This window comes from Vombatus ursinus, unplaced genomic scaffold (assembly GCF_900497805.2).
Source record: "Vombatus ursinus unplaced genomic scaffold, bare-nosed wombat genome assembly UNPS02014770.1, whole genome shotgun sequence".
Taxonomy (NCBI): Eukaryota; Metazoa; Chordata; class Mammalia; order Diprotodontia; family Vombatidae; genus Vombatus; species Vombatus ursinus.
The window spans coordinates 14,926,160-14,938,761 of NW_020954548.1; the positions used below are offsets into that span (position 1 = coordinate 14,926,160).

Genomic DNA, 12,602 nt, shown 5'->3' on the forward strand with positions numbered 1-12,602 from the left:
CCTCTTTAATTAATTCTGGATTAAAAGGGCTGGCTGTCTGGAAGGAGGAGGGGAGAGATACATTAAGAAAACAGTTCAGTTTTTTTTTTTTTATTGAATTCAGTTGAATGATTTCTAAGATCCCTTCCAGTTCTAAATCCTGTGATCCTGCAAATTTTGGGCTTGAGGTGGACAAAGGAAAGATGACACTATATTTAGGTTCAATTATGCAATGAGAAAAATGATGTATAAAGAATGAACTTATGTGTATGTCAGGGGCTGGGGGGGGTGAAAGATTGGGAGTTGAAAGAGATGATAGAGCAGGGAGGGAGAGAAGGATGTTGGGGAAAGAGGAGAAAAGATAGTTGTCTTTGGGATAAGAAAAATCTACAAAATTTAGAAGTTAATAATGAACTTTTCATGTAGAAAAAAGTTACTTCCATGGTTGGCTCAGCAGCCATATGAGCTTTAAGATAGAGGTCTGGCATAAGGGAAAGAATATTGACCTTGAAGTCAGGAGGGCAGGATTCCAATCCCAGCTCTATTATTCCCTACCTGGGTGACCTTGTGCAAGTAACTGCTTATATAAGTCACTTAGCTGTCTCATCTGTAAAACAAGAGAGCTGAACAAGAGAAATCTCTATGTTCTAGCTCTAAAAATCATTTGTGTTTAGAGTTAGAGAATACCTCAGAGCAAATAGCTCTCTGTTCATTCTATTTCAATTTCTTGACTCCTCTCCTATCATTTTTGCCCAGGATGTAGCATCTACCCTATAGCCAGAGGCAATAATGGTTTTTTTTTAAAGTTGGGGAGAGAGAATTAAAATGGAATCATTTGAAGAAACACCTTCTATGTCTCATTTTGATGTTTGGTTGGTAACCTTGCATATTTATAATGCAAGAGTCTAGCATCTGCCCAATACTCATATTTTTAATCTTGTTGTCTCACTAACCCAATAGTGCACCGCCATGCTGTTTGTCAAGTGGCACTAAACCAAAGCTGAAAGCCTGTTTTAATGAAAGTATGATGGTGATGCTTTTTAAAAATTAAATATATGCAACTAGTCTAATCACCCAAATTTATTCTGCTTGCTGTTAGAATTTGGCAAGGAATTTGGATGGGTAGAGGAGATAAATTCTGTGGCAGAGAGTTTAAGGTTTTTTTCCCCCCTCATCTCCTTTTTAGCGTAAGGAATGGCAACATTAATTAAATAGGGGAATTTAATGATCAGATTTTGCCTTCTGCAAAAATATTTTTTGAATCATAAATTTCTCCTGCATTGTTTGGTGCTGCTGGCCTGGAAGAAAGATTTGGCAGCATGCGCTGGGACAGATGACACCGAGTGATTAGCAACCTGACTGCAGATGCTGGCAGCCAGGCGCTAAAAGAACATGCTAATGTCCTCCATTTTGACATGCAGGCTCTACTCCTTTTTTTTTTTTAAAGCTGGCTCTGTTTATGATTCCATTTTTATCTTCTAAATGCCATGACAGATGGCAGATTCTTCAGCCAATTCCATTGCCAAGGAAATGTAGAAAGCTTGAACGCTTTACCATGGTAATGGTGATATCAAACCATGCCACAAACCCTAACTAAATCTGAGATTCATCCCCCAGATTTCATGAGAATGATGGTAAGCTTGGCTGCTGACTCTTTCCCTAGGGGGATAGAGAGGAGGATGAATAGTGAATGGGAATAAATAAAATGGCCATATAGAAAGAGATGCTGCCTTGATGGCACCAACCAATACATTTCCTGGAGAAAGGAAGATAATTTTCTTAATCACCTGCTTTATTGCTTTGAAACTTCCTAAATGTGTTTAGGGGTTATTCTTTGAAGTCACTGGGAAACCACTGGGAGATAAAAATGGATTGAGACCTCAGATTCCTCGTCCATAAAATAAGTGGCTGGGATTAAATGACCCCTGTCTAGAGTTCTAGGTCCAATCCTGTGATCCCGTGATCAAATCTTGTATTGCAGTTTCATCTCACTTTCATTACTTTATGCTGTAATTTGAGCAGATTTTCCCCACTATATCTATAGACACTGAAAGAGGAGGATTTAAAATTTTTTAAAATTAATAATGGGGAATGAGTTGACTGTACATGTTACTTTAGACACGTTTGACACCTATCTTGGTGTAAGAGAAATAGCATTCTTGGTTCATGGAGACTTTTCACCGTCACTTGTATCATCATAGTTTTATACTTGACCTAGCAATGTTAGTTATCACATCTCTCTCACTGTTGGCACATGAGCTTGAGGTCAGCTCTGACAGCTGCCTTGGTGCTCCCAGCTGGGAATACGGTCCTCAGTAAACATATTTCTTACTCATATATGGTCTCTGGCCTGCCTACGCTTGTTCCCATCTGTCTGATGGCAGAGTGCCTGTTTACAAGTTGGTCAGACCCTGATCATCAAGCAGTGATGCCAGACAGTGAGAGGAGTTTTAGATGGACAGCCTGCATAACATAGGAAAAAAAAACCTTGGTGACCTCCAGAAGGTCAGGGATGCAGAGTAGATTTTAGTGATCCCAGGACTGGCCCTTCTAGGATTTTGTTAGTTATTTTTTTGGTTCAAATGCCAACCTTTCATTCCCTGTAGCAGAGAGCCCAAGTCAAACTATCAAGATAAAAGATATAAAATGGTAGCCTTCAAGTAGAAGGAGATACATGGAAAATATATTGTTTAATCTTGTCAAGTTAACTGAAATGTGTTAAGAATGCCATTAGGCAATTGCTTTAGTAACCCCAAATTTTAGTAATAATTGCTAACATTTATATAGTGCTTTAAGATTTGCAGAGCACTTTATAAATATTGTCGTTTGATCCTCACAACAATCTTGTGAGGTAGGTGCTGGTGTTATCACTATTTTACAGATGAGGAAACTGAGGCATACAGAGATTAAAATGACGTGCTGAGGATCACAAAGCCACTAAGTGTCTGGGGCTGTATTTGAACTCAAGTGTTCCTGACGCCAGGTCCAGCACTCTGTGCAAGCTAGAGGTCATTCAAGTAAAGGCTTATTTTTAGCACCAATATTCCTTTAGGGATGTCATATGCCCAACTCATGAAATTCCATAGTCTCCAAAGGATTCAGGCTTTCAGGTCACCTAAAGAGCAATGGAGGGATGCAGAGTGCATGTTAGGAAGTGGTGATCCTTTACCCCCACTAGTAATTATGTAGGAAAAGTGTCATAAAGAATTTTATTAGAGAAATACATCACCAGAAATAAAGGTTGGGTTAGTCATCAGCAAGTTTATGGTATGACTGATGGACCATTCATTTATGCCTTTGATATTTGTTGAGAGATACAGAGAAGATATGTGATGTCAAAAGAAATCAAAAAGATCCTCAATGAATGTCCTGTAGAGAATTTGTAGGAAGTCATGGAAGTAAGGAGTTGCACAGGGTGAGATGGAATGATTGAGTTGCAATCTGTATGTTTTGTGGGATTGCCTAAATCAATGAAATCCTACCTCCATTGGAATATCAAAGGTTGCAGTAATGGTGGCCAGGGTCAGCTTCTTTGCCCTGTCATGGTCTATGGGAAGCTGGCTAAGGTGGGAGCTCTGCATATTCCAGCAAGAAAGACTTGTATCTAAGGGAAAACAAAAGCATGCAAACTCCAGGGGAATATCATCAGAATTTTTGAGTCTGACCAATTAGTTTATAGGCTACTCAGCCAAAGGGGTGAATCCAAAGCAGGGTCGAAGGTTCCAGGAGAGCTAAAGAATGAAAAATTGCGGAACAAGTACTGAATTTGGAGTCACAGGACTTGGGGTTGGATTTTGGCTCTGCTCCCTTCCTTCGTGTGTGACCTTGGGCAAATCACTTTCTTTCTCTGAGTCTTTGGTTGAGAGGGTTGGATTAGATAGCCTCTAAGGTACCTTCTCATTCCAAGTCTATGAAATATGAAGGCATGCTACCCTGGCAGAGGGTTTAGCTGAGCTGATTTATAGCAAGCACCCCCATAGACTCATAGACTGCTATGAGGTCAACATGGCAAATATTATCTGATATTAATAATTACTTAATATCAAATATTATGAATCCCAATTATATATATATATATATATGAAGAACCCAAGGTCCACAGAGGATAAGTGACTTGACCTAAAATCATACAGTATTTAGTCCACTATACAATTCTTTCTCCAATTCTTTCTCCATGTTCTAGATATTTGTCAAGTAAGGATTAAACATGGTTTTTGCCCACAATGAGTTTATAGATGAATTCAGTTTGATGGTTAGAATACAGTGAGAACAGTGGATTAGTTAGATTGACTCTGTTTATTACCTTTCTGGTTTTAGCCCCAATTCAGGTCTGTCAGTGGTTTATTAAGAATACCCAGGAGACAAAAACACAACCATCCCCACCCCTACCCTCACTAGGAAGATATGAGGGTGCTTATCTTTCATTCATTTGGTAGAATAGTCTGAAAAATAGCATGGTCAGACAAGATGCTCTATTTTATGAGTCTATATTCACATGTTTTAAGGAAGTTCAGTTCTGTTCCATTCAGTTCAACACCCATCTATACATGTACATTATACATTTATACAAATACTTTTCTGTATAGATCATATCAAAATAGATCTAGAGGTAAAAGGGTTCTCAGAGGCCATTTAGGTTTAACCCCCTCATTTTACACATAAGGAAACCAAGGGCCAGGAGGTTAAATGATTTCACCAAGGTCACACAAGTAGTAAGGTATCATAGTGTGGAATTGAAACTTTCTTACTTAGTATCTTTGATCTTTCCACTGTACCTCAATGAATGAGACTCTTTAGATGGGGCTATTAATTTAATAGTGAGAAGGCTTCCTTTGAGAAGAAGTCTTTGATTTTTTTTTTTCATTTTAGAGTCACTTCAAGGCAAACACTTCAGTAAAGGTGTGTATTATCATTTCATTCCAGTAGATGGTGAAACAAGCATCCATGCTGAAGGCTACCTTGCCTCTCTTTGCCAGATTCATCGTGAGCAATGGACTAAGGACAAAGCACGGAGTGTTTGAGATCACACTGGAGACTTTTGACCAAGCCTTGCCTGTGGTGACCAGGAACAAGGGGTTAAGAATAACAGAAAGTGCCATGGCGCTCCTCTCTCCAGACATCCTGCAACTTTCAGACCCAGACACTCCAACAGAGAACCTCACCTTCCTCTTGTCCCAGCTCCCCCAGCATGGACAGCTCTATCTTCGGGGGATGGTTCTCACACAATACAATTTCACACAAGAAGAAGTGGACAACATGAATGTGGCCTACAGGCACCTGGGAGGAAACTCACAGATTGACCAGTTTACCTTTATGGCTACTGATAGGACAAATCAAGGCTTTGTTGTGGATGGAAGAGTGTTGAATGAACCTGTGTCCTTTACTATTCAGGCAAGTATGAAAAGTCCTCCAATCACTGCCTGCTAGGTCCAGGATTATGTCAGTTAAAAAGAAAGCTTCCCTGTCTTATTGTATAATCCAACATGGGAACATAGCCTTTCATTTTATGAGCTTTTGGTCTGTTTCTGAAGAAAACATTCGGTGATCTGAGAATTATCCATGTAAACAATAATGGATGTTGGGGTTACATCACTCTCAATTTTGCGCTGTGCACAGTACACATGTAAATGAATGAAAAAATATTTATTAAATGCTTCCTATGTGCCAAACATTGTGCTAAGTGCTCAGATACAAATAGAAAAGGAACACAATTCCTGATATCAAGGAGCTTACACTCTAATTGGAGAAGACAGCACACATAGGAGTCATAGAATGGATGGAAAGAACCAGAGGTCCCAAGGGTATAGCTACAGGATGAATGGCAACACTTAGAAATCCTTATGAGGATGTCGACCCACAGGGGCAATCTACTACTACTTAATAAATTTATGATGAATGAATGAATTTAGGGCTTTTTAATGCAAGTTTTATTTCATTAGTCAAAGAGCAGCAAATATAACCTGGTTCTCAATTTTATTCATTCTAAGCCTTGGTTAAGTAGATGCTCCTTTATCACACATTACCCTATGTGAAAAAAAGAAAAAAATAAAGGAATGCATTAGGTATGTAAGAGTTCCTTTGATGTTACAAAGGGGAAACTATTACATATATATATATGTATATATATATATATATATATGTATCACCTTCTTTAGTTTGACTTTTCCTTTAGTTTGAAGGTTTTAAAACTAATCCAACAATTTGATTCAACAAATACATATTAAAAATAAGCAAAGTCCTATGCACTGGGGTTAGAAGGATGGAAAACAACCAATCCTTTCCCTTAAGGATCCTACAATCTAATATGGAAACTATGGCATGGATAGAAAGAAGTATGATGCAAGGTAGAATGTGACAGGAGAAAAGGACAATTTTAGACAAAGCAATTTAGTCAAATTTAAGGAGGGAACACTCACTTCCAGCTGGGGAGAAGAGGAAAGACTTTATTTTGTTTAATTCTTGCCTGAGACTGGTATATAAAAAAATTTGATTTGGATAGACAGGAAGGGGGTAAAGATAACCTTGGAGTACTTATTAGAAGGAGGACAGATGAAAGGGGATGAAAGATCATTAAGTGGTGTATAACGGAAAGGGAGGAGGTATAATGAAGTTGACAGTGTTGATGCAGGGGAAGGCTTTACTGATGAGGCCCACCCAGAGGTGTGCTCTACTAATAACTCCTCTAAGACACACCATCCCAATCCAAGACACATGGGTTCTTGGCTTACCTTAATGATAATTTCATCTTTCCGAACTTGGGAAAACCAAGAAAGGGAAATTCTATTCTGGATCTCATTCTTACCAACAAGGAAGAATTGGTTGTTAGGGTGGAATTGATAGGAAGTTTGTGAGGAAAGTGATCCCTTCATCTTAGAATTTCTGATAGAAGAAAGCTAGGAATGGTCAGGCATGCATGATAGATTTGGAGAGAGCAGATTTTAAAGGATCCAAAAAAGGGAAATATGTAGGATCTCATGGACTAAAATTCTACAGGGAAGGTCAACTCAATGAATGAGATCCCTTTTAAGAATGATATTCTTAAAGCACAAATAAAAATAATTCTATTGAGAAGGGAAAGGAAAGATTGTCTAAAACTATACATATGTGTATTCACAGAAAACTGCTTATCAATTTAGATTTTAAAAAGAAATGTACACAAGATTAAAGTGAGGATAGGTATTGGAGAATAAAATAATCCTGTAAGAAAAGTGGAATGATCTGAGACTTGTGGAGAATGCTAAGAACAACCAAAATTTTTTTTAGTTATTTGGCATGGGGGGGGGGAGAGGAAACTCAAAGAAGGATAAGAACTTGATGTAGATAAGATAACGAAATGGATGATGGAGAGGAGGTGGAGATACTCAACTCTTATTTTGTTTGTTTCCTCTCTCCCCCAAAATCTAAGACCATATTATTACTCCCCTAAGGCAAGTGAGAAAATATCAGTAACTACCCACTTACATGCCCAAGTTCCTGCCTCTCCAAAATTTCTGAGACTAGGCTACATATGCATCAAGGCATATTTGATGAAGGAAACAGATGAGCTTTCACATATTACTACAGCAGATCAGAGTTTTATAGTTATGTAATCAATTGAAAAGAGGGGATATTGCAAGATTTTCATTTTGATTATTGGTTATGGATCATAAAAAGCATTCATTTCAGTAGCATCAATGTTAATTTAAAGGTTCTCCTCTAATATATTATTTCCCAGGCATATTAAAATTATGTGAAGTATAACAAAAGAGATTTTAAATTAATTGAATAGTGTCCCTCTGGTTGTCAAGGGAGGAATAAAACAGGGTGATGCATACTCACCAAAGGTTTTCTTCACTGTCATGAAGAATATATAGCACAGAGTCCAAATGGAAAAGATATTTCCCCAAAATCATGGGATGCTAAGAAACCAGGAGGACGGTGGTGGCCCTGACAATTATATGAAAGTTGGGAATTGAGGAAGGTTTGGGAGAAAAGATGAACTCTACTTTGGACATGTTGAATTTGAGATGCCTTCAGGACATCCAATTTTAGGTATCCAAGAGGTAGCTGGGGATGTGTGACTGCTGATCAGAAGAGAGACTAAGGCTGGATATATAGATTTAGGAATCATCAGCGTAGAGATGATAATTGTACCCATGGAAACTGATGAGATCACTAAGTGAAATAGTATAGAGCAAAGGGAGGAGGAGACAGGATAGAGGTTTAGGAGGTACCCAGAGTTAGTTGATATGATTTGAATGAAGATCCAACAAAGGAGACTAAGAAGGATAGGCAGCAAGCACTTAGCAAATGCCTACCATGTGCCAGGCAGTTTGCTAATTGCTAGGAATGAAGGATTCTTGTTCAGGTATAGGTTGGACCAGGCAGTCCCTACAGTTTCTTCTAATTGTGGGATTCTGCAATTGTCTCTTGACTTTATAGACTTTTTTCTGGCCGAGTAGAAAAGTAACACCCACCAGTGAGTGATGTATGTGGTCCAAATTCATCTTTTGGACTCTGGAATGAATTAATTCTTTTATTTGCTCATTTTTTCAACATTTCAAGATCACTTTACTAAGTGCAAGGGAAATGCAAAGTTTAATTAAAGTATGATCCCTGCCTTCACAGAGTTCAGAATGTGGATTTTTATTTGAAGGAGCAGTTTAACTGAGGGCAGACTTGATGGATTTGCCAAGTGGAAGAGACAAATGTACTTTACTGATACTGGCATTTAAAACCACACATTCTTTTATAGGCATTTTGTATTTGTCTTTTTCAGATGCCATAACTGATTCCTGTAGTCATCCTTCACAACACACACACACACACACACACACACACACACACACCACACACACACACACACACACACACACACACTACATAGCTGCTTTCTCTGGATTTGGCATTTCTGTGCAGATTTCCAGGCAAGCCAACATGAGTCATCACTAGGATACAGGCTTCCAAAGAAAGCCTTGTTTTCAAATATTTTTAACTGGGCATGTTATACATCCAGGCCTGCAGCATATTATACCTGGAGATTCATTTTTAAAGAAATGTGTCATCCAGGACATGAAATTCAGTAAATGCCAAGAGGCATTATTAATGATAATGAGGGGATATAAAGCAAAAGAAAGAAGAGGTCTACTCAATTTGTATTTATCTTCTTTATCAATTCTCTTTATGTTCAGGGGTTTCCCCCCCTCTAATATTCTCCTTTTCTTTTGTCCCTTTTTCCATCCCCCATTACCTCTAATATCCCTGGAGATTACCAATGACAAGCTATCTTCCCACCCACCACAAAAGCTTTCCTTCTTCTAACCCTCACAATTATAGAAGTACTAGTATATATTTTTTTACTCTGTTGTTATTTGCTTATATGTGCCAGTGCCTTGTTGGGCTTGGCATATTAAGTTGACTATAGTATTTTTGTGTGGTTCCGTGATTTGTTTTTTGTTTTGTTTTTTTAATTTAAAATTTTTAGTGAAAAAAAAAATCTATTTTCTTTTTCCCCCCACCTATGCTCTGCCATTCCCATTGAAAAAAGAGAGAAAGCAAAACCCTTGTAACAAATATTCATTTGATTATAGTATTTTTGCGATATGAGGGAATCTAGAGGCAGGGAGGGCCTAATGTGATGCTCCTAACCCAATATTGGTTATGAATTTTTGGCTAATACAGCCACACTTTGCCCCCACTTCTTCTCACCCTACTCTTTTCATATCCCTAAAGCAATATGACTGGCCAGGGTTAGGGCTGAATTCTGACTGTAGATTAAGGTATACTAAAAGAAAGTTCCATCCAATGAGGTAACCAGTTAGAAATAACAAAACATGCAAACTACATAAACCACCTTTTATTTTTCCTTTTTGAGCTAACATGTGGAAAGGAAGGCAGACCTAGAAGGCAGGAACAAGTAGACATCTGTATTCCTTTTATGTTCCCCAACCCCTTCCTGGTCTTTGGAAGGAGAAATTGAGAAGGAATGATCCAGCACCTTAGAATAAAAGATGCTTCATAGTTATCTGTATTATCATTCATTCAGGTACTCATTCAGTCAACATATTTCGAACACTTCTGTGTTCCGTGTGTAGAAAGAAAGCTTTGCTAGACAAGTGTTGGAGAAAGGGAAGAGAAGAAGATAAAAAATTTGAGATAAGATTCAGTTGCTGCTCTGATGAAGCTTATAATCTTATAAACTATTAGAGCCATGAATGTAGCCTGTCAGGAAATATCCATGTAACTAACTATACTAATTCAGGTGGACCAGTTGGATAAAAAGGCTCCCCGTCTCATACATCTGAAGTACCCTTCCCAAGTGGAGCTTCTGAAAAATGGTTGCTATGGGATTTACATAACATCTCGAGTCCTGAAGGCATCTGACCCTGATACAGAGGACAACCAAATCATCTTTAAGATTTTACGAGGCCCCCAGTACGGACATCTGGAAAATACAACAACAGGTACCGGGTTTCTCAATCCTTCTAATTGCTCATTTTAAAATACCCAGTGGCTCACATCAAGGATTGGAGTGTTAGAGAGTAATTTAATTAAGTGCATGACCATTTGGTAAACAGTCCCTGAGGCTTTGTGATAGATGCAGTTTATAAATCAATACTAGGACTAAAGAGGGTTTCAAGTCAAGCTTCCCTAATCCATCTTGAATGGAAAAAACAAATGCAGAGTCACAGCTGTTTATTGTTTACAACTTTTTCAGAGGCCAGATTGTAATATGTACCAAGTAAGGTACACTGTCAGACCTAAATTCATGTTTGTGACTTATTTGCACTTCTATCATGAATTCTAAATGATGTCAATTCATTTTAAAATGTCATTTTTAGTTGCCTGATGATTTTTCCAATAGCCTCTAACCTTGTAGAGACAACAAAGTACTAAGCCACAGAGAATTATGATACTAATGCCACAGAATTGCAGATTTTTCTACTACACCCTTCTGTTTCCTTCCTGCCCTGCTTTTTATAAAAGTGATCTCTAGGCAAAATTTTCCTGAGGCAAAGAAATGAGACTCAGTCAATCAACAAACATTTATTAAATGCCTGCTATGTGCCAGGCACTGTGCTAAGCTTCGGGGATATGAAGAAAAGCAAAAGACAATCCCTTCTCTCAATCTAAGGAGAGAGACACATGTAAATAACAAGATATATAAAAGACATATATGGGATAAATTGACAATAATCAAGAGAGAGAAGGACAGGGAAGGGTTTCTTACAGGAAATAGGATTTTAGCTGGATCTCAAAGGAAGCTAAGGAAGCCAGGAAGCAGAAATGAAGAGGGAGAGAATTCCAGGCATGGGGGACATCCAGTGAAAATTACCAGTAGTAGACATCAGGAACCCAGAACATTATGATGAAAATTTTAAAGCATTAGTTCTGTGTCTGATGTATGGTCCTTGAAGTAGTAGGAACTTCTTGAAAATTGATGTTAATAACAACAACAGTAGTTGACATTTCCGTAGTTCTTTCTGGTTTACAAAGCTCCACAGTCAGCCAACTAATAAATGGCAGAGCTAGGATTAGAACTCTGATCTTTTGACTTCCAATCCAGGGCCCTTTCCACTAGATCACAGTTTCCCTCTTTTATTGATCTTTAATACATTTTTGTCATAAAATCAAGTAACCATATCATTTTATTAATTCTTATTGAACCAATGTGTAAAATTCCTTTATTCTTTACTTTCAGGTGAATTTATTCAAGAGAGATTCAGTCAAAAGGACCTAAACAGTAAAGTCATTCTTTATGTCATCAATCCATTGTCGGAAATGAATTCGGATAACTTGGAGTTTCAAGTCACAGACCCCAGTGGAAATACTGCTGCCCCTCAAACGTAATTTGTTTTCGTATTAAGTAGGTTAGCCTGTCATGTATGATGCCTATAAAACTTGAAGTCTATTTCGGTGAACTAGATCAAAAGGTTTAAGGTGAGAGGTTAAGTTTCAACAGTTCATTCCATAGCATATCCAAGGAAATGTGGAGAAAAGCAGTAAAAAGGGGTTTCCTTTTTATTATTATCCTACAGCAGGAAGACCATTCGCTCTCCAAAGTAAAGAGACATAAAAATCATTAAGTTATATCTAGTGGTTTGTGCCATGCATAAATATGAATGCATCCCCACCCCCATGGCTAGGATCTTCTTGTCTTGGCAGTACATAAGAGTTTGGAATTATGAGTCAGCCAATCTCTTGTATAACATCTTGCAGCAAGAGGTCACTCTAGGACTATGGTAATTACAGTCTTTCTAAAATACCCAGGCCAATAAGAATGAAGGGGAAAATGAGACATTGTACATCATGCTATAAATATATTTTAATTTATGTATTTAACGGTTTTTAGCGAGGCCTATTTGACAGCATTTTATCCCATTTGACAGAAGCTTCCCTCCTTCTTCCCCTGACAAACTCTCTACCCCCAAAATAAAATCAAGTACAATAGCCAGGCACTGCTTTTGTGACCTAGGGTATTGTGAGAGTTGAAAGGAATTAAAAATAGAGGGATGAATAGACTTTTTTTTTAAAAAGTATGACATTTAGAATGTAGGTAACATCACACAGCTAGGTGGTGTAGGAGATAGAGCACTGGGCTTGGAATCAGGGAGACTCATCTTTGTGAGTTCAAATCTGGCCAG

General features: G+C 38.0%; 1 protein-coding gene across 6 annotated transcripts in view; it reads left to right on the forward strand.

The window, feature by feature from the left end:
* The window catches only part of FREM1 (FRAS1 related extracellular matrix 1), a 161,590-nt gene that overhangs the window by 114,419 nt on the left and 34,569 nt on the right, over positions 1–12,602 (forward strand). For 4 of the 6 annotated variants that reach the window (XM_027863226.1, XM_027863228.1, XM_027863227.1 and 1 more), the window contains 3 exons: positions 4,956–5,370; positions 10,220–10,421; positions 11,660–11,804. In XM_027863226.1, the coding sequence (XP_027719027.1) occupies positions 4,956–5,370; positions 10,220–10,421; positions 11,660–11,804 (762 nt within the window). Of the gene's footprint in view, positions 1–4,902; positions 5,371–10,219; positions 10,422–11,659; positions 11,805–12,602 lie in introns of all 6 variants that reach the window. The other 2 variants (XM_027863231.1, XM_027863230.1) reach the window with 2 other exon arrangements.